Raw genomic sequence first — 25,027 nt, forward strand, 5'->3', positions numbered from 1 at the left:
GAGTTACTGTTTTTATATATTTTTTAAATGTTTGTCTTGTTAAATAAAACAAACTGAACGTCAGAGTGACCTGAGGGATCCACTGCAGCGCTCACCTATTGTTACTTAAAACATAAGCAATAGGGTTGAAGTTGACGCACTAGCCTGTGGTTACTGTTGAACCTTTTGACTCTGACTCAGACTGGAGACAGGAAATGTGTAGCGCACGAATGTATTCAGTTAGAAACTTTATTAAATACAAATATGACCACAAGCCACACTTTGTTAGCTTCATTAGGGCCTGTGTTCCTTTTTTTTTTCTTTTCTTCTTACAATGGATATTCGTTTGTTTTTAAACATACTTAGAACCACATTTCTATACAAATCAAACACAGCATACACTTAATGTATTTCTGTTGGTCAGACACTATGAAACATCGAGCATTACCTCCAAACAGAACGAAACAAACGGCCCCACAAAGAAATCATACACTGTAGAAGAAAGAATAAAACAGAAAGGCATCGAAGACAGAAGAGTGTGACTGAATGTGAAGTGAATCAGTGTATATATACAGTAAAAAGTTTAAATATACATACACTGGATCATCTTCCACAGCAGTTGAGCATTGAGAACAAACAATATTATCATTATCATTATTATACACCACGTATTCCTGGATCATAAAGAGTATGAAGTGTGATTCTTCCACACAAGATGCTTTTACTTTCATAGAAAGAATGGAATTCATTTTGTTAATTATAAGATAGTATATCTATTAGACTTCACCACACTTCTTAGAGAACAAGCAAACAGATCAATGCAAAACAAACAAACAAAAAAACACGCATCTTAATCATCATCATCATCATCATCACAAAAACATCAATGTTACAGAATGAATGCAGAAACACTTCAGCCAAATAATGACTTCTGATATCTGGATGTAGCGCTCAGCGTCAGTTGTGCTTTCTTTTTTTTTTTCTTCCTTTTCCTCCATTAAATGGTTTTGTCTGTCATTTGTCTTTATTTATTTTTATTTTATTTTATTCCTCGCTAGCGCATCCTATCATCGAAGCGTCCCACTCATGCTGGAGTTATGATCCATGTCAGTCTTTTCACCAGAGGCACAGGACCAGGATCAGTCTTTTCTCTACCATCTCTAACATGCACACACACACACATAAACAGAGGCTATAAACGGGTGGCCGTCATGTCTCTTCAGCACCACAAATTAACATTTTGTTGTTGTTTTTTTACTCAAATCCAGCCACTGCTCAACAGATACTCACACTGACATGATTCAGAAGAGCTGATTGGTCTGTGGTGTCAGAGGGTCACTCACACAACAAGAGAGGTAAAACTAGAGTCTCTTCTTCCTGCAGTAATTGCATACTCAGGTCTACCGTCTAACAAAGACCTTCAGAGAGAGAAGTGCATGTGGGTGAGAGGTTTCGCCGACATGGAAGTCTGCGTCCTCTGGGTGCAGCTTAGACAAAAGTGCGTCGGATAAGTCTCGGTAAAGCTACTGAGGGAACATAAGCAAAGGGCGCATGATCCTGTCACCCCCAACAGCAGCAGTACTCAGTGATTAGGTATGCACACACACGCGTACACACACATACGCACAATTACATCATCCCTCAGTCGTCCGTCAAGCGACGTCACAAACCGAAATCCTTCATTTTAAGCTCTTTTTTTAACATTTTTTTTCTCCTTTTATTAGATCTGCTTATTTCCGCTGCTCTGACTCCTCGAGCGTCGTACATTTACGTTTCCACATATCGAAAACACAAAAGCTGCGGATTGTGAGGTTTTGCTCAGGAATGTGTGTGTGTGCATTACATGTTGAAAACATCACGGTCAAATAAGGAATACATACAGGTCATTGTGAAAATGATCTACAAAAGAAATAAAAAATAAGTTGATACAAGGCTGAGCAGTTACGGTTTAAGTGCATGTTAACCTGTGACCAATACAAAATATCGATTTTCAAAGTTATTTCCACAATGTAGTTGTGATAAATGACTTTTTCCGACCAAGCAAAGGCATCACGAGATAGAAATCAATAACTTAAACATATCAATTATCATAAATAATGACAGCATCGTTAACAAAACACACTTGATTTCACCAGAGCTTGTAGAACCGAATAAACATTAAAATAAACAGCGAGACAATAAATCATGAAGCTGCTTCATTTTGTTGTCGTTTTTTTTTCTTCTTCTTTTTTTTAAAGTCACACCTCACTGTGCATCTTCACATACCTGTTGGCAAAAGTATTATTTCAGGGAAGAAGTGGCCGCCTCGTGTCAGAGTCCACCAGCACCGAGCTCATAGTGACGGTCTGTCCACAGAGAGAGAGGGACGAAACCCAACAACACTTCATGGTAACTCCTTTTGTTTTCTCTACAAACTGAAGACTGAATGGCTCGTAGTTGGTGTAGATGGTCACTTGGCAGCCGCTATTGTCTTTTTTTTTGATAACATAATAAAGGCTGGATACCTGCGAACACAGTAAAGTACCACTGGCGTATGACGAGTGCTCTGTGTTAGTTGCCTGTCCTGTTATATTTGTCTCCTTGAATCTTTTCCATTTCGCTTCCTCGGGGTGTTCGCAGAATGTGTCAGCTCTGACGGTGGCGCAAAGGGCTCCTGTCGCTCCCCTGATGGCGAAAGCTGATCGTCCTCCTCTGTGAAGAGTTACGGAGAGAAGAGGAACTATCTCCGGTCTGGATCCCTGTGCAGAGATGGGCGACTAAAGAGGAGTGAGCACCCGCTGGGTCAGGATGCCTTCACAAGAATGAGGAAAGATGATAATTTAGGTGATTAGTCTCTTGTCTCCCAGGGATGAGGTCTTTCAGCAATTAAGTCTTCAGGATGTTCTGTTCTGGAGAAAACTTCCATTCATCTCTCCGGGGTAATTACAGTGAAGCAGCTTTTCTGTTTATGATCATATAACCCTGTTACTGTGTCACACGCGTCGTAGAGTTGTCGTGTGTGTGTCTGAATACTATGGGAGGGAAGTCGGGGTTCCAGTCCGTGGGGTGTTTTCGTTTTCCTGGAGATGCATTCAAGTGCCGTGTAATAGTTGCATGTTGTGTACCAAAAGGAAATCCATATGTGCTGGATCAGAGGAGCTCATCCGGGTTGATGTCTGGTATGGGCTGTCTCCAGTAACAGAAAGAGCTGTACTCTGGCATGACAAAGGCCTCGTTCTGCTCTTTGCTCAACAGAGGGAACACATGCTCCACCAGCTCACTAAGCCTGCCGTAGCTGTGGAGGAGAAGACCAGATCGCAGAGACAAGATGAAAGACAGGGGAGAGAGAGAGAGAAGAGAAATCAGAGTTAAGTAATGAAATTGAGAACAATTATTTGTATACACGATGATGTATCGATGTGTTAGCAAACATTTAGACACCCACATCAGCATTCATGTGAAATACTGTTGTTCAGCTGACTCTCCTTTCAGCTGACTTTTCATTTCTATCAACCCTTTGGGGAAATATCTGATTCTTTAGCTGCAAAATGCTCAATGAGCTCCTCTCCAACTTTGTCTGTCTACTCTGCTGAGTTGTGTTCCTATTTTACTTTTTTTTTTTCTTTTGCAGAAACAGCTGCCTGCTGCTGATGACATCTGTGGGAGGGAACCACAAAAGTTGCATTTCTAAGAAACAAACTAAAGAGCTGAAAGCTTTTTCAGCCTCTATAAAGCCGAGCATGATACATCTCAGTGGTTTCCTCATCACAACAACAACCATTACACATCAAATCCATCCAGCTTTGAGGAAATAGTTTCCCCCCTCTATAAAGTCGAAGTGACTGCACACAGATCTCGCACCGATACCAGTGGTGTCAGTGTTTTATCCTCACTACTGGGAATCCAAGCAGTGAGAAAGAGAGGAAGAGTAGGTGTATGTACTTACGATGACTTGTTGCCCTTGGTCTGCTCCTGGATCAGCTCTCCTTTGGGGTTAACTGTGAAAATCCTACACACAGGAACTCCCACCTCCTTATAGGCAAAAACATCCTGCGTAGAGAAATGATATTTAAAAGGTTTGATCTGTTGACATAACGCTAGTCAAAACTGGTAAAACTCACAAACTGGAACCAGAGTTTTTACTTCTAAGTTCATTATGAGGCTTGAAACACAGACTTGTATATTCATTTACGACAAGTTAAAACCATTAAATTCTTTTCTTCCTCTTACATAATAGGTTGACAAATACTCATAAGACCTTTAAATGCCATCCGAGATGAGAACACACTCAATCAATTATGTAATTGGCAGAATGAGGCTTGCATACATAATACACCCTGGTACAAAGTGACATAAGTGTGTGTTAATAACATCAACCTCAGTCTTCCTTTTAGTGTTCCACCTAATGGACGTAATGGTAATATTTCTAGACTGGATGTTTTGGTGGGCAAGAGCAGGACCTGATCTTGTGATCGTGTTTTTTCTTTTTTTTTTTTTGTATGTTTTGGCGAGCGTTGGAGGCAGACGGAGGTTTTGATGGGGAACCCACTGCTTCATCTGGGTGTTGGTGTTTATGCAGCTGAGGACCGGATGCTGTGCCTGGCTTGAGCTCCCTCTTCCACAGACACACAAGTCACACGGGGCCGTACTCCAGCCAGTGACCTCAGCTCAGGTTCAGCCCATTACTGATTTCATATGTTTGTGTCTGCTAATTGATAGCCAAAGTGTCATGCCGATCTTACGATGCATCGTGACTCCATCGACTTCTGGAAAAACACGGCTCTACTGACGCGTAAAAAGCGATCGCCGGAGTCTAACATTTTCAAACATCCATTAACTCACATTAGTTCTATTCCCAAAGGCGGCGTGGAACGGCTGCTTGTTATGCTGGAACAGATTCTTGATGTCTGTAAGGCATTCAATCTTGAAGATCTCTGGTTTCTTCTCGATAACCTCCCTGAAGGAAACGGACAGATTGATCAGAGCCAAACACACATGCATGTCTTTACCATTACAGTACATTCTATCTTTCCTGCTGTCTCTGTATTAGATCGTTTAGATCATTTAAACACACTGCTTTAGTGAAGGTTTCTTGATGGGAGTGGCAATGGCAGGATGTTTTAGTGTGTTTCCTGACAAGAGCATGGGCACACACATCTTTAAAGTGAATCCAAGCAAATTTCCGATGGCAGAATTCCATGATATATTTAACATAGAAGAATACATAGTATTATTGAATGGGCCACATCACAAAATGTATGTATCGTGTCATGGGTAGGCTGTACAATGTGGGAATAAAGGTTGAATTTAATTTATACGAACTGTTACAACATTACTATTTAATACTATTTATTGTACTGATGGACTGATTGGACACACTTTATGGTATGTATGTACTGTATGTGTCTTAATAAGGCCTTTAATCTACTGTCTGAATATTTAAGCTTGAAGGTAGGAGCTGGATACAATAATGTAGCGACACCAAAAGACCACATGGCATTTATGTCCACAAGCTACAGCTCTGTCAGTGTTGAATTATTGTTGTTTAATTAATCTGATTTTAACATATCCCCTCACAATGTGTCTGATCTGCATAAGATGCAATCACATCTTGTAGTAAATGTTTTTTCAGAAACAATTAACTGAACAATCTGTAACAAAAGGCTGAACAAGAGTATATTTCTGGAAGCTGATGACAACACCAGCGACACAGTTAACACCTTTTTAGTTAGAAATTCATGAGCTGGAGATTTCCGTATCATTAACAGCCTCTGTGTAGGCTCATCATAATGAATGAGGATATGGAGAGAGTGTGCAGGACTCTGAGTCAGAGAAACTTGGGGATATTTAATGTGAAATTAAGTTAGCAGACAAAAAGGATTTTGGTTTTAAGGGAGCAAACACAGGGTGGTTAGAAAATGAAATTACAATTTGGGGATAAGGAGGATTTGATATACACATTAAATGATGATGCGTAATAAAAAATATCTGGCTTTAAAACGCAGAAAGCAGCAGCTATTTACTGAGTACGTACCTGTGGAAGGCAGAGAAGAGGCTGCTGGGAGACAGCATGAGAGGCCCCCGGGGCAGGATGATGCCTCCGTCGTTGACCCACTGCAGGTAGCCTCTTGTCATGTCTGCCATGCCGATAGCTCGGGCTGAGCAGTACAAGAACTTGTACCCGTTCCTGCCAGAGGGGAGAGCGGTGCTCATTAATGGCTGTTAGAAGACACTCTAATACCACAACCATCATTAGCAACTACTAAGAATAGCACTTTAATTAGATCAGTGATACTGGTTGCTTTCATAATGAGCAGAAGTAATACCGATTCAATGATAATTTTACTGAGGAAGGATTTGATTTAAATATTACTGCTCATAGAGACAGAGCCCCTTTCCTCCTATGGTGTTTTAAACTTCTATTGTCTGCACGACTGAAAGCAGTAAAGACGGATCAAGGTTTCAGTTTTAAGAGTTAAACCAGTGCATAATGAGAAAAAGTAGTGTGGTGTTTTTATTTGTCTTGATAATGAGTCATCCACCTCAAAGCAGCCGATGCAAACACTGGGAGAAAACATCAACCCCACTGAGATGAGGGGGGGAATCAAACCCAGACGCTTGTCCCTTCCTCTGTGATTAATCAGTGTTGTTTTGCACTTACTCGGCTACTGAGTGGTAAAGCTTGGCGATGCCTTGGTGGGTCCAGTCCTTCCCCAGCTGCGGCAGGATCTGCCCAAACACATCTGACCTGAAAAATGAAACAAATGCACATTAATGACATAAAGACAGGGGGATGTCCTCATCTGACACATGACTGAAGAACAGGCGGCGAAATAGGAAGAAGCAGGAGTCAGAGAAAGCATATGCATGAATGAAAAATGTAGTAGATCAGTAGTGTGTCACATAAAGCAATATAAGTACTTTAACATTTATCATATATAAAGAACATTGTGGTCTGTTCCTGGTTAATGAGGATTACTGGCCTATAGGGGAGGCACCGTCTCAACCTTAGCTTATGATGATGTCTGCTTACAGACTGAAATGTAAATGGGCTCATTATAGCTCCCGCTCTCTTCCCCCTGATACTCAAAGACAAGCCACATGTCACAGGTTTGGCCTGAAGGGTCACAGAGATAATAAGCTGTGGTCGATCTGGACCTCGTTTGATGTTGACCACCTAGGAACCGCACAACGAGGGAGCATCAGAAAGGAGGCAGGCGTCGCTTTTCTGTCAAATGAGACGAAGCCGGCTTGAGGCGAATTAAAAAACTTAAAATAAAATAAATTGAGCTGCATTTATAGCTTTAATTAATATTTGCTCTGGAAAAAGGGACTTGAATGTGTCCATGGCGATGAAGCTGATCAGAAAAAGTCTCACTGTTCATTCACCTGCTGCCTCCATCTGCAGCCATCATACTCATCATCACATAAGGAGCCTTATTTCACAGTATATGGGCAATTTATAGACATGAGGAAATAAGTAGAGCTTCACACCCCCACGGATGCTGGCTGATGCATGAATTACTTCCTAAATAATAATGATACAGCAGACGTATAGCCTGAGCACGCGCACGCTGCTCATGTTAGATATCCTACAGGGATGCATCAGAGCAAAAAATCCCTCACACTGGTGGAAAACTGATGAGCCCTGGACATCAACAGTGATTTACTGCACAGTGCAGCACACCATCTATTTGCTGCCACACAGTTTTAGTTCAGTTTTCATGTGTGCTCTGAAGCAACAATATGAAACTATGGCCCTGTCCCATTTTACCCACTTCTACTTGATTTTGGCCCTAGCACCCGGTTTTGCACGTTCTCGTGTAGGGGTAGAGCAAAGGGGAAGTGCTTTTCAACTCTTAAAACTTCCCCTTAAATCGGAGGGAGGTCGGAGGCAGACTTCGAACGTAGTTCAAGATGAAATTACCCACAATTATTTGCGAACTGCTGTTTTTCTGGCACCACCTTTTCAAGCGCATTATCGCCACCTTCTGTTTCCTGAATTTCTGCTCGTTCATTTGTCAAACAAAGGAAGATCATTACAGCTCACGTGACAGGTAACGCAACACCTGGAGCCGGCATCTTCAAACATGAATGAAAACCATGGAAACAGGTTGTGGCTCCTATACAGTATGTTGTCGCTACATGTACTGTAGGTGACCACGTCGACTATGCTAAGTGGTGTCTCATTGCGTAGGATGCGGTCTCTACTTCATCGTCAAGGGGGTATCTCCCTCTGGAGGCCACTTGCAACCAAGTGCTAGTGTTCAGGGAGGAGAAATGGGATTGGGCTTATATGTTTATCTGTGGTATGAACAGAGAGGGAGGGGTCGGGTGAGTCACTCACTGTGACTTGAGGGTACGTACTTGGTGATGGTGCCGTCGATATCAGAGATAATGACTTTGTCGTCCCAGTTCCACAGGTAGATGGTTCCCTCGCAGCGGCACGTGCCCTGATACTGGGTGGTGATGCTGAACGTCACATCATTAGGTCCCTCCTTCAGCTTCAGACTGGCCTGGTGACACAAGGAGAACAGTGATGTAGGATCAAAGTCTGTTTCATTCTCCAGTGAGAATGATGAAGGATTATGGCCACAGTAAAAAAAAATAAACATGCACAGGTCTTTGGAGCCCCCTACAGACCATGAGGAGAGGAAACACATACAATTCATAATTCACCAGCAGAGGGAGCCCTAAAATACAGAATAACCCTTTGAAGTACAAATCTCAATGCCAGTGTACAATCTCATATTACGAAAACTGTTTGTATTTCAAGATGATAAATCAAATGCCCTTAAAATCTAACTGTACAAATAAAGACCATAATCAAACCAGTACAGACTGTACAGCTGTATGAGTTTAAGGAAGGGAAACTTCCCTCCTACTTACTATCTGATCAGAGGAGAGGCGTAGAGACTTCCTGTACGTGTGTGGGCTGGGGTGGTGCTGGCCGTCTCCCTGCTGCAGCCTCTCTTGACAGGACGCAGCGCTCACCTCCTTGGCATCCTCATCACTAGATGACTCTCCAGCTTTAGGCCTACGAGGAAACAGCAGCCATGGTTACACAGGACAGATTATTTCCAGACCTTTGTTATTATTTGAAACACCAGAGCAAAGCTACTGCGCATAAACACATGGTTTGTATATTGAGATTTTGAATGTAATGTAATTATGTGATGTTGTGATAAAACAAGGGATTTTTTTTTTTACAATAATGTGTCAGAGTTCAGAGTTACTGATCTCACTTTGGTATCACTTACGGTAAGACCAGCTTCTCCTGAGACAGAGAGGCTCCTTCCTCTTCCAACTGAGACTCCTCCTTGGTTTCCATCTTGGTCTCCGACTGCAACGATTAAGGGAAGACACATCCCCGGGCAATTAACACAATTAAGAAAGTAATTCTAAAAACATTTTCAGTGAGTTGTCCTTAAAAAAAATTTTTTTTAAAAGAAATCCGATTTTGGCAGCACAAGTTTCGTTCTTAGTGCTTCTGCTCATTACCTGCTTGATTGTACTATCTGCTCTCTTTCGCCAGAACCACCAGCGGCCTGACTTCTTTGGCATTTTCTCCTTCACCCAGGCCTCCTCTGTAGCCTTGAACAAAACAAGACAAGGCATTTCATTATGAGCTTATTGTAATGATCCACAAACAGTGCCTGCACAGTACATAGAACAAAACCTTCCTTTACCTTTGGTAAATTCTTCTGAAACGCTTGTAGACTCAGAATCAAGGGTGCAGCTAAAGTCCAGTTATAATATCTAGGAAGAGAAATTAGGAGTCAAAGATTGACTACGGTATGTACTTATAACAGCACATAGCTCTTGCAAATTTTACTTGTGAAATTAAAATGCTTACTTACCTATTTCCTATCTTAACTACCAGGTTGGGGTTATCTATAATTGCTGGATTTTCAGCAAATTCATTATAGGAGATGATGTGCTCCATGAATCTTTCTGCAAACACAGAACAGAGAGGGACATTAATTAAAGGCTGCAGATGAAAAGGTCAGTGGTGCCGAGCCATACGATCTGACTTAAAACCACAAGAATGAGATCAGAAAAGTTTTTTCCCTCCACCAGACACAGCAGGCGAGAGCTTCTCAGACACACTTCTAAAGAGCGTTTATATTTCTAATGTATTGACACAAGATCAAACAGAAGTTTGAGTTGTTCAGATATAAGAGAGAAAGTTGGGATCCGATCCTGGTAAAACAGACACGCGTTCTTGAAAGGAAATGTGGGCACAAGTATTGTTAAACTGTTAAAACACACCAAGATAGAAAAGAGATTCCACCTACGACGCCTTGACGCCTTCTTATGTGGCAGATAAAGCACGGAAACTTTATTAGGAAGTTATACAGTTATATAACAAATGTAGCTGTACAGTACGTCTCTACTGGCTGAGGTTAAATGTTCATCTTACATAAAAGTGCACTTAAGGCTGCATCTTTTATGAGTGTCACTCTGGTGTTGTACCTTTGGATATTTCAGCGTTTTCGGTGAGGCCTCCACACAGAGAAAGGGTGACGTCAGGGAGGTCGCTGGCCGAGTCAGAAAGACACTCTGTCCCGCTGTCGGCTGCAGCGCTGCCCACCGACTGAGGAGACTGTGAGCCGGAGCCCATCTCCGAGTCCATCCAGTGCTTGGTGGCGGCCTCAGACTCACTGTGGCAAGAGGAGAAAACAATACGTCATGATACTTGTCTTTGAGGCTTTCAGTGATACTTCAAAAGGAGGAACGTCTTTCCTCCATATGTTGGGTTTTAAAATAGATGATTGCTTTGTGATCCTAATTAAAAAAAGGTCAAGCAGTAATATTAATGAGGTACTTTTTTTTCATATACTAACCTCTTAGGGAAATATCGTGCAGCAACATCAGGTTCAAGTACATTCAGGTCATCTAGGTAGATATCCTCTGGACCCTGATGCTGACTCCTCTTTGGGACACCTGCACCAAACAACACAAGAAATTAACACTGAATAAACAGCCTTTATCATCATAAGTGATACCCAGAGGTGCTTGATAAAGACATGTACGTGCTGATATAATTAACTGATTAAGTGTATTTATGCAAACGGAATTTATAACCCATGATTAGATATATTTGACAAATAGCAAATATTGTGCTATTTGTCTTAATGTAATTTGCTACCTTTATTATAGGTCTCATTGCCATGCTCCATCCGGCAGGGGGACTGCCAACGGAAATTAGCATATTGGCTATAATTGGGTGCATTTACATTTTATCTTTTTAAAATGTTCATTAATGTACATTGTCCCTCTCGAACAAATAAAGGAAAAAGAAAGAAAGACATTTTTGATATATTGGTGTTATTTTTGTTTGCTTGTTTTGTATTCTGTATGTTTGTTTAGTGTTTTTTTGTCCTCTTATGTTTGTTTATTATTTCCTTAAGTATTTGGTTATTTAAAATTTGTATTCTCTGATTTATCTATATATGCACAGATTTACTTATAAGTAAGTAAATCTTTATTTATATAGCACTCATCGTAGTACGAGTACACAGAGTGCTTCACAGTATATAGATAAAACCATAATTCAATCGACACAAACATTATATAACAATAAAACGCATAGAGGAACTTATGCAGAAGGCATAGGGCAGTGCATAGATAAAATGTAATAACGATCACGTGGCACTGCAAGGCCACAGGAGGTTAACGTCTACTACAGTCAGCATAATTTTGTTTAAACATAATTATGCTGACTGTAGTAGACAAACTGAACTGTCCTACTGGGTGTTGAAATGCTACTGATGTAAAAGTGGATGTGAGGAAATAAAAAAACAAAACAAATAAATAAATAAAGAGCTTTCATTATCTGTAAATACAAACGGTTGGAAAGGAAGTGATCCAACTTGCCTTTCTTCTTAGAGGGTGAATCGCTGGGATGGCCGATGGAAGGGGTGGAGGTCGCCACATTGGGCGGCAGGACATCCAGCGGCTCCGTGGGGGTTACAGGACTCTCTGGCGTTACAGTGCCGGCAGAGTCGGGTTTAGACGCAAGAGGTGTCACCGGCGTTACAGTGGCCATGAGGGTGCGTGGCTCGGGCTTGACAATGGTACACAGCGACGACGCACCCCCTCCCTTTATGATCCCCGTGTCGTCCTCCATGGCCTCGGAGCTGAGGATGACGCGGAAGTGGGTGCTCTCCGACGGGGTGATGGTCACTGTTTTGAGTGGTTCTAGTTTTTCTTTCTTGGTGACCTGGGTCATGAGTATGAGAAAATAAAAAATATGATTCAGATGTGTACACTTACACTAACAATATTCTTCTGAATTGCAGAAGTGCTGATTACCCTGGTTGTTTCTGGAAACTCTCCCCAGGTCCACTGCATGTGGGACTCAGCTCTGAGTAGACTCTCTGAAGGTCTGACCACCAGCTCAGAGTCACTCTTTGGGGAAAATGCCTGAGACAAGCTGTGACTAAAGGGATAGATAAAACAAAAACAACCAATTAAACAATTTTAAATGCAAACACCTTTGCTGATGGCTGTGAGTTCATGTCAGCACATACCTGTCATCAGCCGGCCAGTCCCCATCAGACATTGAATAACCATCCAGGTTGTGTCGGGCTGCAGGTAGTTTTGGGTCGATGTCACGCATCGTCGTCACCGAGGGCGACCTAGACACAGGCAGAAGATGCGTTATAATCCACCCGTCTCCCAACAGAGCTCGGCTACAGCGACAGCAGCATGAACCTTGAACTTACCTGGAGACGTGTGCTGCGGCCGCCTCCTCGTCAGAGCTCAGGTCCATCTCAAAGATTTCTTCATTTTGCCCAGTGCTGGACATAGCAGCGGTCGTAGCAGCGGGTGCATTAGCAGCAGCAGCAGCAGCGATAGCGGTACCAGTAGTGACGGACATGGGCGGGGTCAGCTCCTCCCTTCGCGGGTCTCCTTTGTGCTTCTTCCTCCGTCTCTTCTTCTTTTTCGTGGTCACGGTGCTGGGAGCGGGAGGCTCGGGGGGGTCCTCGGGGTCGGCCGGGTCATCCTCCAGATCTTTCGCTGACCGGTGCTCCACCTCTGAGATCCAGAAGAGGGGACTTCCAGTGGGGATTGGGGAGGTGGCCAGATGGGCGGGGACAATCTGCTGAGGGATCAGGTCAGAGCGCAGGAACGTGAGGCTTAGGAGGCGTTTAAGTAAGTGCAAACCAAAGCAGCGTTACTCATCCCTGGAGTCGGTGTAGTGACTCAAGTCTATTAGAGCAGGGTGGCTGAGCCGGCAAAATAAGACCTTGGAAAGCTTGAGCAACAGGTCAGCAGTCAAACGTAGACACAGAAAACAACAGAGCGATTACTTCCTCATCACCCTACAACACTTGTTCCTCAAGAACGCCGCAACCGCAAAGACTGTTGTTGAGGCAACAACGTCAAGACACATTGTCTTTCTGATGTGCAGAGGAAAGGCCAAATCTGTGTTGACACTGTGTGTATTAGATTTTTCCCAATTAAATCATCTTCAAATTACTGACTGGGTGCGAGCACTAGAATAAAAATGACACATCAGAAACCTGTTGTTGATGTATATACCACCATAATAATATTTTCTTTAACTTTAAATACTATGCTTCAGAATGTACAAAAAAAAATCCAAATTCCTAAAGTTTGTGTTCTTGCCTGTAGTGGTGAATTAGGTAAGTGTGGGCTTCCAGGGCTCCAGACTGGCCCTAAATGGGGGCATTTTGCTCCTAAGTCAGTTTTTCATCTACTTGCACATGTGCAACCAATAAATTCACTGTTTGGTTTTTTTCGTACACTGGTGAAACATGGAAAGGAGCGGCTCAAAGAATCTGTAATCCATCATTACAGGTGTCAGGCCAATGTGTGTGAGGATCATGAATGAAAAGGAAATGTGAATATTTGCTTTGCAAGTCAATTAACGGTGTGTGTGCTCCTAAATTTTCTGCTTGCGCTCCTTAAATTTTTAAGTGAGGTGACACTGTGCTCCTAGTGAAAGGAGGTGTTGGTCTGGAGCCCTGGCTTCACTCATCTGTGTGTGAGAGAGATAACGTACGTTCTGCTGCTCAGATTCCTGGACAAAGAAGGCCTCTCCATTGTCACCGAGCTTCATGTGCAGTTCGACGGGCTCTCCATTCACCTCGATATCAATCTGGAAAAATTTTGGGGAGAAAAGTGTGAAAAATGACAGGCACACAGTAATTGTGAAGTATGTATGTTTTATGAGAAAATGCAAACCAAAAAAATAGCACACTGAAGATGGTATTTACCAGACATCTAATTAGCGTGAACGCATCTGTCTCTGCAAGTCTGATTTTGCACTTTTAATTGGTAGAAAAACAAAATGCATCCTGTTTTATAACACTTCCAGCATTTTGTCAGGTCACATAGAAGACCTTAAGCTGCTTCAGAGCCACATCTTTCCTAAAGGCTTTACAGAACCTAATAAGCCAATGGGTCCTGTGGGCATGCATTTTGTTCAGCCTGCCAATAGAACGGGGCCATTCATGTTGGCCAGGAAAACCCCCAGTGGACCCGAGGCCATTCAGAAACTTGACACCGCAAAAGCAAAAACCAGGTCACGTCTGGCAGAGACAACAAAGGAGATAGACTTTGACTCAGAAGAGCTCTGCTCAGTCCGACAAACCTGAAACCGAATCATCAATATTCATTGTCAACCCATGGCCACCGCTCTAATCCCAGCAGCCTCGAGATCTAATTCCACCTCCTCGGGGTTTCTAAGGGAAATATACAGTGTGGCGAGTGACCGATGTGGATTTCAATGCCCAATTAATAACCAGACAAAGTGAATGAGGGTCCTCTTGAACCTTTCACAGTCGGTGACAGGTCACATTCACTGCAGTGGCTTTGCCAACACGATGCTGGATTGCTAGAAGGCAATGAATGCTGTCAAAGGCCTGAAACTGGGGCTTAATATTGGGCTACTTCCATCTGACGGCACTGGCCAGAGTGACTTGGCTTCATATTTAAATAGATCCAAACAAAGAACAAAATATGGAAGAAAAGAAGAAGTAGTATTTGTGCAAAGCTGAGTTTAGTTTTATTGAATGATTTAAACTCTAAAACTACTTTGAAAACATTTCTGGTTGCTGACCAAAGAGACTGGTGCACACGCCATCAACAGCCAGACTTTAATTAGTATTTGGCCGGCGACTACAGTCAAACTCTAACTCTGAATATTTGAAAGTATCTGCATGGCATAAACAAATACCACAGCATTTGTTTGGTCCAGTAAATACTAAATTCATATCTGTATATTTAGCCGCAGCCCTCGGGGAGCTGATAGGTGATCTCAGGGACACATGCACAACTGTTTGTTACACAACAGCCCTTGTTGAGGCCTCTTTTCTTCATGCGTCCTCCTCCTCCTCCTCCTCCTCCTCCCCCTCCCACATATTCAAGTTGTAGAGCTGTTGCCATGGGAACCACTCATTCATTCCTCCCCTCAAAAACCCATCAGCATTCTGGGTAGGTGGTGAGACGGCGTCAATCCCCCGCAAATCATCATCCACTCTGGTTCACAGGCAAGTAAATAAGCTTTCCTTAAGTCAGAGCACGGCTTCAGCGCTCCAAGAATAGAAGTCGTGGACGAGTTCACAACTCGGAGGGATGAGAGGGTGAGAAAGAAAACACTTTCACTGATGTATGACGTCTCCAATTTTATACATTAATTACAAACTGAGCACCGAGGAATATTCTGAATATTCTTTATTCAATTCAATTCAATTCATCACTTTCAATTTCAGACAGAGGCGGTCCATAGAACAATAAAAACACACAAAAAGAAAAAAAGAGACAGATACTCAAAATATAAAATATTTACATAAGCTAGAACGCCAATGCCTTGAGGTGAACCTAACCATACCCAGGGCAGACTGAGATATTCTACACATACCGCTGAACGTGAGATTCCTGAGTACAGCAATAAAAAAATAAAATAAAAATAAAAAAGTAATATTAAATATTATATTATAATATTGAAGTCAATACCACTTTTAAAAAAAGGTTGTGTCAACTTATGCCAGTGCGTCATTTTCCATCAGCAGACCCTCTATTTAAAAACCATATCATTCAGCTCTATGTCTAATTAATTACGCACTCCTATTAAAGGCTTCACATGTTCTCCTTTCTCATCAATTAACCCCAAGCAAAGGTGTTATAAAAATACGGTTTTCTCAAGTGAGAGGTCAGCGCTAAAAATACCAGCATTGTTCTAGTGTTCGACTATGATTAAGTGGCTCTTACTCCCAGGAAGGAATGTACAGTATAGTAAGAGCTACTATCAGCGGGTGGAGAAAAGCCAAGAACACCCCGTCTGTGATCGGCAACCACAACCTGAGAACGTGTTGATTGATTCTGAACATCTGCTTGAAATATTATTGAAATCATAATATCCAAAGCAGGAGCTGACATTTATTTATAAAAAAGGGTAAAATGTGTCACAACATATCATTATAAAGGAGGCGAAGAAGCAGTGTGGTGCCACGGAGAGATGCCCTTGGGCTACGAATCAAATTCTCCAAAATGTAAGGGAACATGTTCTTCTGGTAGAGACCGCAGAATAAAAATCACATCATCATCATTTTACATCAAATGAAAATGAAATGCAAAAACTACCATTGCCATAAAATTGTGACCCATAACAGTCAAACTTCTTTTTTTTTTGCAGCCTTATGCGTCGGTGATGTTATGAACTCTGGCTGAAGCCAACGCATTTGAAGATGGGTGACTTCACAGGTTGATGGGAGAGGTTATATTCACCCACAGATGTTTTTATTGTTAGTAATTTGAAAGAAATCATGCTTGAAGTTAGGCCTGGTCTCTCTTTAAAGAGAAACAAAGTCTCTCTAACCTTGATTAAACTTTTATATGGCCTTACATATCCTTACATCTCGGTAGCAACAAACCAGCAGGCTTGATGCGAGTGCTATCACCCATTTTAATATAATATTACACTACCAGGCTGCTAACTGCGCAGCATCACTCTGACAGACTGTTTGCAGTTCCTGCTCGCTTTGTTCAACATGTATCTATCATCCACATTCAATTTTTTGAAAGGAGGACTAAATTGGCTTCATGCACAAGCCACATTTCTGTATGAATGTTGGTCCTGAAGATGTATTATACTGTACTGTGTGTGAATTCAAAATATTTATTAAATGTGCCCTGTTTGAAGAATGGGACTCGCTTCTTTGAAGATAAAAAAAACAACCAAAAAAACATGTTGTGTATGAAGTGCACTCCTGATGCTTCTCAACAGAGAGTTTGAATAATGTCTTTTCTGTCAGTATTAATTACAAGTAATTTGGCAGAGACCATCTAGATTCATTTCAAAAGGAAATGATTTCGGGGCAGGGAAAATAAGTTATCTACATCCTGCTCCTTTCCAGGCCTGGAATGTTTACATTGTAATCTCATCTTGTCAGTAATGTACGAATTGAAAATATCCATGCCTGGAAGTGGAAAATGAAATGTAAATGAAAGATTAAAACAAATAACTTACTATTTTCTCTTTGGAGCGGAGGACGCCCAGCTTTCCGAAGCGCACATGAAACGGTGAGCACTGGTAGGAGCCATCTCTCTGGCGGACGACCACAACATCGATGCAGCCCGACAACGTGGCCTGATTGATGCCCTTATACAGTTCTTTGACGGTCACCAGCACCTGACCTGCCAGCTGGCCCACGTAGTTCATGGTGTCCGCCTGGAGGAGGAGGGGGGGAAAGAGAGACAAAATAACAGCAGAGTTAAGTGACAGACTCACACTCTGTTCAGCAAAGTGTCCAGAGGAGGAGACAGTTCTGGCCCACAAAAGACATACAGTTTTGAGTTTTCCTCTTGATTTCACTTCATTTCTTTTGGACTCTTTTCGTCCAAACCGTCCCCCGGTCCACCCATCGCTGTCTTTTCTTTTAAGCGTCTTCTGTCTGTCGGACAGTCTGGCCGGCCCTCGTTTTGTCTTTTATTTTCGTCCCTCAGTCCCCTCGCTGCCTGTTTGGCTGCCCTGCGGTGTCTGTTATCTCCTGACCTGCATACAGACTGCCAGAGTGCCACTGTTACCCTGTCACTGGCCGCTGTCCCACATGAGCAACATCAGAGAGGAGGGGGGGGGGGGGGGGGGGGGGGGGGGGGCTGACAGCTGGGGCTGAAACAATGAGAAGAGACAACCTCACACATAGTTCCCACCGCCCTGCTGACATGAAGGCAGCTGACTTCCTGTTTACATTTGTAACCCCTCCGCTATGTACATCAGATAAACCCGATCAAGCCAAAGTTTGGTGGTGGCTATATTTATATGGACTTGGATTAACTCTGCACATTTTCCTCTGAGCACTTTTCTTTTTCTTTTTTTTATAACTTGGGACAAGCGGTTTGTGAGACTGTTAAGTCTTTTACAAGCAATCTGTCTGCTCAATCAGAACAGACATAAAACACACGGCCAAAAGCCATAACCATGCAAACTCTCCAGCCTTCATGTGGCCTCACTGCAAGTTCAGTAACTTCAACAGTCATTCCTGCACTGTGACACCGAGCACGTGTAACTATTAACTTAGTCAACATGATTGAAGTTTGTAGACCGACGACCTGTGTACTCAACCCTCGCGCTCCAGGCCCCACAACCACAACCACACCCCTAAGGATAAGCAATACAGCTAATGGACGTACGGATGCGGGATTCTAGTTTGCTTGGGTCAGGGTCTAGTTTTGTGGGGCTTGTAAACACACTCCCCTGTTGATTTCATTGGGTTTATGTAACCTGAAATGCTTCTATCTCACACTGACCTTTTGTTCAGAGTCGAGCCCTGAGAGGTGGGTGTTTGGGGTCGGGCACAGAGAACGGGGGCATTTGTGTAAATGTGGCATTTGGGGATGCGGGAAAACACTGTCATGATATTTTTACCCAAGGATTGGGTTCATGAAAAGATAATAATAAAATTTGTGTGCTGCTGGTAAACTCTGAATAATTCTCACCGACAAGCAAACATGGAAACTCAACAACCATCACAGTAAACTGATTGTTCAAGAGGGGTGGAGAGGGGTTTAGATAATTTGATATGAGGCCTTGTGTCAACAACAAGAAGCTCCCAATTCTTTCCGGGAACTGAGCCTCACTGAACTGGTACACAAGGAGGACCGAGGAATAACAGCTACGCCTGACAGGAGACACAACTTCTGCCTTGCTCGTAACCGACATCAGGATTTTACAGGGCAGTGACACCTCTACTAACACCTGAAGGGTAGAGGAGCCGGTTCCCAGAGTTTATACATTTCACTACTGTTTGTATTATTCAAATGAAGAATAGGAGAGGAGGCTTTCATTCAAATCAAACTGAAAACTCAGAATAAAAGATCAACATTTTGAATACTGGGAAAAATGTTTGCTGCCACACCAAGACTGTGCATGTGAGAAAACATTTTCTTAAAAGACGACTCTGTAAAGTGAGTTTTTCATAAAAAAGGGTGATATCTGTATCTGTCACAGATTTCTTTTAAAAACAGATTATGTTTGAATGTACTGTAGTGAGTGGACACAAAGCAACTCAAGGACCAACCATGTAGAAGTAAACCATAGTAAGCAGCTAAGGCCATTGAATATAAACAACAACAAAAAAAACAGCCAAAACCAACACAACAAAGCCACAAAACCAATTCACTGGACTACTGGCAGGTGCACAACATGCCTAGGTGTCATTTTTTGTTGTGTATTGATATATTTTTTAATGTATTTATTTCTGTACTCCTAGATGTTGAAAGTGGTTTCAAGAAAATGACGCATTGAATAAATACAAAAGCGTTATGCAACTTTCACTTTTATTTTGACACCTTACACACTTTACAACGCACCCGAGCTACTGTACATTCCTATCTCCTGGTCTGGCATACAGCTAACACAAATAGCAAAGACACATCAGAAGTCAGTTAACATACTGTTAACATAAGAATAAGGCTCTAAGAATCTCTATAAAAAGGGCTTGATATAATTGTAAATATTCTATAACAAAAACAGCAGGCACCTTTTCAAAAGAGCCGTCTGGACCGGCGCCAGTAGGCACTTATCTGTAACACAGTCACATGTGGTGACTAACATGCTTTACCTGCTGCAAACCATTGTTTTGTCTTGTTTTCCCATTCATTAATGTCAGCTCTGTGGCTGCAGTCCAGACAAGAGACACAATAACAGACTCAAAACTACAACTGACAGGATAAGCTTGGTATTTTGTAAATAAGATAAGAGAGGATTTGCTGATTGGACGACATGTGATGCAGGCTTCTTAACCCAGCCTTAATATATTACACCATTACAAATATAATTGTTAGCATTTTGTTGTACTGTCAGGGATGTCAAACATGTGGCCCGCGGGCCAAAACCAGCCCACTCGAGGGTCCAATCCGCAGGATGAAAGTGTGAAAATTATATAGAAGACGGAAGAGACATAATATTGTTGCATGTATTTTTCTCAAGAAATAATGTACTTGTACTTCTGTGCACTAATTGTAAAGGAAAATTTTAGAGGTTTTTTTAGAGTCATTGGTTATTATGTTATTTACTGGTCTGGGCCACTTGCACTGCATGTGGCCCCTGAACTAAAATGAGGTTGACACCCCTGGTATAAGTTATCATTAAAAAAAACTTGATCTGTCTTGAAAGTAGCTCTAAAAAAAGGCCGCCTTCCTTCTGATTCACTGTGGTCAGGTACCAAGCCACTGTGCTTGGCTACAATAATCACCCTATAGGCCTATAGCAACCAGGCAAACAAAACAACAAGTGTGTTTCCCCTCCAGCTCAAGTTGTGTCTGAATAAGAGACCTGTCACTGTGACTCACCAGGGACCAAGACGACCTCAGAGACGAGGCCTCATCCTGCTCACTGCTAGTATCTGTTGTGTCCTCTGTGTTGCTTCCCAGCAGCTCGCTGTCACCCCAAGATCTCCGTCTCTTCATCCCTGCTAGTGGATGACCAGCTTCCACTTCAACCAGCTCCATTGGGACCGGTGCTTTCCCTCCTGACACCATGATTGTAATAATGACTCACTGCCATCCTGAATCCAATCTCAAATAGGGCCCAGCTAATCACCTTGGAGTGACCCTCCCAGGGGTAAATACCAATACGCAGCTATCGCACGCCAGTGCAAATTACGCAACGCTGTCATAAACTTTGTCATCCTTTTACCAAGCTATTCTTTTTCAGGATATGCACCTCTGTTCCTCCAGTCAGCTGACGGGACACAAAGGGTTCAGCCAATGGGATGGCCTCTTTAAGGTGGCGGTATATGACTGATAAGGGGACAAGCTAATTCCTGTGAACGGCGATGCAGTGTTTTTCCCCCTGATAAGAGCGCACACACGCTCAGGGAAAAGACCAAGCAGTACTCTGCAGCGTGACGTCGCACAGCCAGTCACATGTCCGGTACAATCGTTGTTGTGTGTGTGTGCTTGTTATTGTGCATGAGTAATCAAGGAGGAGGCATTGATTGGCTGACGATAACCAATGGGGATTGTCAGTGAGTGTAATGAGTGGACCTACACATGTAATAACCTTGAACTTTTTTGGACATCCTGTTCATGTGATTGTGAAAACAAACAGGTGAAAGTCCTGTAAACACTGAAGGAAGGTATAATCTCTTCTGGGATGATGATCCATTCAATATCACTACTGCTTTCTAAGGATGTTTCTCTCTGTTTCAACCTCCACCTGTCTGGTCTATCTCCTGTGTGAAGTGAATGCCTCAGAAAAACATGATACACGCACGAGGCTCCTCCAAAAAGGCCTCATCTGTTCCCATCTGCTAAGCCTTTTGTAAACACACCACCAAAGGAAACACACTCAGATGAGGGCTGTGTTAGGGTCTGTTCTCCGTTGAAGAATTTGACAAGACAAGAGAGCCATGCAAACTATTTCCTTCAAGAGGTGAATGGAGAACGAGTTAAGAAAAACATTTACATGACTTTCACTGAGTCACCAAGCATTAGCCAGACTGAAAACACCATTAAGTCCCTGCCTTTACTGTATCATTAAGTATTACAAGACCAGGCATGTGTATGGTTATACCTACTAATTATTGTCTACGCCTGGAAATATCACGTGCACTTTGCTTTGACTGGATGACAAAAGAGTGGCGTCCTGTGACTGAGCTGGCCAACCAGACGACACAAGGTTCATGTTACACTCTTTCAAGTATTAGGTTACACCACACTGCACTGAAACTAGCCTATATGATGCGTCTAAGGTAAAACCATGACAACAACAACAACAACAACCCCAAACAGGTAGTCTGGGGGGGGTTGGATTTCATTTTTACACCAACTGCAGAGCAAGAAACAAAAACACAGCTTCTTATATAGAAATACTGAAGTCAACTAAACAATTACTTGGCTTGTTTTTAGCTCTGTGCCAAAAACCCCTGCTGCTGTGAATTTGGTGATACAAAAGAGGGGAATGGTTAACTAATTCACCGTGGAAGGACTGAGGCTATGCTCTGTAAAGAAGAAGAAGCCATGAGCACTGTAAAGTGTTTGTTCCTTTTGATTAAGTAACAGAACAACAAATCCTTTATTTGCCCAGTGTTTCTTAGCGTCAGTATGTGTTGAAAAGAGAAGTTTGGACAAATGTTTCTGATATTGGGCTGAGTGAAATCTTCCTCTCTGAGATTTAATTCAGATCCCCTGTGTAAAAACAAGTCAAATTGATACTGATGTAGTGGGTTTGTAAGTCTGACAGTATACACAATGGTAAGTTATTAGTTGCACCGCATAGAAACAAAGAAATAGGGAACATCTATGTATGGGACAGCGGATGTAAATTAGCCTGTGGCTACAATCCGGCGTGTTTACGATTGTTCTCGTCCATGAACTCGCATTGTCCCATTTTAAAAATAAATTGAATTGAATTGAAACCATGCAATGTATCAAAATTTCATGAAAAAATATTGTTAAATCCTGATTAAAGCCATTTCAGATAGCCTATTGATTTCATTTGATGATTAACAGACCAACTAGTAACTTTCAGATTAAGATAGGGTATAGGTCGCATGTTTACGGGTTCTTCTTCGACAGGATTGCCAGGATTTGACACTTTCCTTCAGCATTTTTGGGTTTTAGACTATGAGCCAAATAAAACAAGTCACTGAAATGAGGTACTTTGGGCTCTTTTCACTCACTGACATTAAAGTTAGTCACTTTGTCTGTAACACTGTAGTGTACAGTGGAACAACTTCACAAACTACCGCCTCTAAAAATGATCTGAAATAATTTCCCTGCTTTAAGACAGCATTAGTTTTGTCCTGCAAACCACACAAACTGCGACGTGTACATGAGTTCCAATGCATTCCTCTGTGAGGTGTCATAATATAGCCAGTTCAAACTATGTGAGTCCTGAGGTTACCATCATCTACAATAAAGTTATATAAATGATATAATATTTACTTGGCAGTGTGGGACTCATCTACATTATATACATAAGTTTTTATCCCATGAATTACAAAGGTTTTGGTGAAATGTTTTCAAACAAACCTGCCTTCAAGCCAACCAACACTACCCAGCTACCCACTAGCTTCAGGCATACTGCACAAATGCAACGTTAGCTGTAGCTATTCCAGCTAAATATGCTAATTTCAGAGATTAAAGCTGACACACACACACAGCGCTTGATTAAAAAAAGTCACCATCTCACAGTGCTCAGACGATTTAGTGAAGGCTCAAGGCGATATTGCGGAAATAAACAAACAGAAACCAAAAGATGATGTAGAAAGATGTGCAATAAAAGTGTGTACACTAAGTTAAAGCTTTTTCATGTCTAATGGTTAAAGCGATAAACAAGTCGGCGTACAGAAAACAGCAGACGTCCAGATAAATGAATGGAGTCGGGGCTCCGTTAGCCGTTAGTTCACCCTCGGCTAGCTCCAGTGTTGTCGTTGGGTTTGTGTAACCGTTAATAGCAAACGGCCAAACGGTAACGGGCGAGAGTCTCCTGCTACTAACGCCGAGTCGCCGGTTTCAATTAAAATGATGTGGATACGTTCATTTATTGAATGGTGAATGAATTTCCTCACCACAGTCACTACATGTCTGAGTGAAATTAATCCACCGTGGCTAAAAAAGATGTTAGCCTGCTTAGAGGCTAGCTAACGTTAGCTGACGGCATAATCATAGAAAACGCACGATCACAGGCAGCAGCTGCTGACAATGACATCAGCCCGTTGCTAAGCATTTACCTTTCAGTTACTTCAGCGGGATGCAGCCGGTGAAAGACGCTGCAGTGTCTTGTTTTGTTTTCCTTCAGTGAGTCCCCATGTCTGTGCCCGTGAAACTCCTGTGAAGCCTCCCTTGACGTGTCCGTGGCTGGACCACCGTGGCTGACTGGTGCGGCTGGGAAACAGCGAGCTCAAGTTGATGGGACAGGAAGCCGCACAGAGGCGGCGCACTCGCACAGCTGGTGAGGCAGGAGGGTGAGGCAAGGGTTAAGATAAATCACTCAGACTACTTATTACACGTAACAGAGGAACTCAAGACACCTTAAACAAACCAAAGAATGTAAATACATCTTTTAATTTCAACAGCTTTTGTCTTGTTCTTTATTTTCTTTCATCTCAGAATAATGCATCTTTGTTGTTGATCACAATATATGTCCTACTACCACCACTCTCAGAAAGTAAACAGAGCATGTTTTTGAGACTTCCCATATGGTATCGAGTAGCTTTTGTTTTAGAAAAAAACTGAAAATCAATGAGGCTGTACAGTACGTGATCAAATATGGCAGTAAACTTGATGAACTTTATATAACCTGTTTACTGATAACTGAGTCAAAGGCAGTATTGATTCTGACTGATGCAATGCTTCAAAGGCCAGAGTGTTGTTTTGACCAGAACATGAGGCCTATATATGGGGTTCCCACTGACCCAAAAAGCACACAAACATTATCACATCATGTGACCAGAATTGCCTATCCTCAAATTTAGAGGAATGAATTAACAATCAACAACCAGTACCATATTCATCTTTATATTCATAAACTTCTAGTAGTGTGTTTTAAAAGTTAACCAGTGAAATTCCACATTGGTGCTGGTTCAAC

At 42.2% G+C, this 25,027-nt stretch overlaps 1 protein-coding gene across 3 annotated transcripts; it reads right to left on the reverse strand.

Moving 5' to 3' along the window:
* Positions 1-214: 214 nt before the first annotated feature.
* Positions 215-24,597, reverse strand: lpin2 (lipin 2). Of its 3 annotated transcripts, none has more exons than XM_083990830.1 (20): positions 24,171-24,597; positions 17,462-17,662; positions 13,994-14,089; positions 12,690-13,069; positions 12,495-12,602; positions 12,277-12,403; positions 11,839-12,184; positions 10,806-10,905; positions 10,435-10,622; positions 9,819-9,912; positions 9,648-9,717; positions 9,460-9,552; positions 9,219-9,301; positions 8,848-8,995; positions 8,326-8,474; positions 6,620-6,706; positions 5,993-6,145; positions 4,801-4,915; positions 3,905-4,008; positions 215-3,253 (listed from the first exon to the last, which is right to left on the reverse strand). In XM_083990830.1, exons 2-20 carry the CDS (start codon positions 17,651-17,653, stop codon positions 3,109-3,111), a joined length of 2,778 nt encoding a protein of 925 aa, XP_083846956.1. In that variant the 5' UTR covers positions 17,654-17,662; positions 24,171-24,597; the 3' UTR covers positions 215-3,108. The 3 variants fall into 3 exon arrangements, with proteins under 3 accessions (XP_083846956.1, XP_083846957.1, XP_083846955.1); XM_083990831.1 differs by lacking the exon at positions 24,171-24,597 and adding an exon at positions 17,780-18,045 and having other exon boundaries at positions 12,690-13,066; XM_083990829.1 differs by lacking the exon at positions 24,171-24,597 and adding an exon at positions 17,780-18,045.
* Between the last annotated feature and the right edge of the window lie 430 nt (positions 24,598-25,027).

Source organism: Trachurus trachurus (assembly GCF_905171665.1).
Source record: "Trachurus trachurus genome assembly, chromosome: 17".
Classification (NCBI taxonomy): Eukaryota; Metazoa; Chordata; class Actinopteri; order Carangiformes; family Carangidae; genus Trachurus; species Trachurus trachurus.

Excerpts from the sequence above, each read along its gene's own strand:
- lpin2 (XM_083990830.1), bottom strand. The coding sequence starts at position 17,653 with ATGAACTACGTGGGCCAGCTGGCAGGTCAGGTGCTGGTGACCGTCAAA. Across the intron at positions 14,090-17,461 it reads TCCGCTCCAAAGAGAAAATA|ATTGATATCGAGGTGAATGG; the intron begins GTAAGTTATTTG and ends AAATTTTTCCAG. Across the intron at positions 6,146-6,619 it reads CTTTACCACTCAGTAGCCGA|GAACGGGTACAAGTTCTTGT; the intron begins GTAAGTGCAAAA and ends CCCCTCTGGCAG.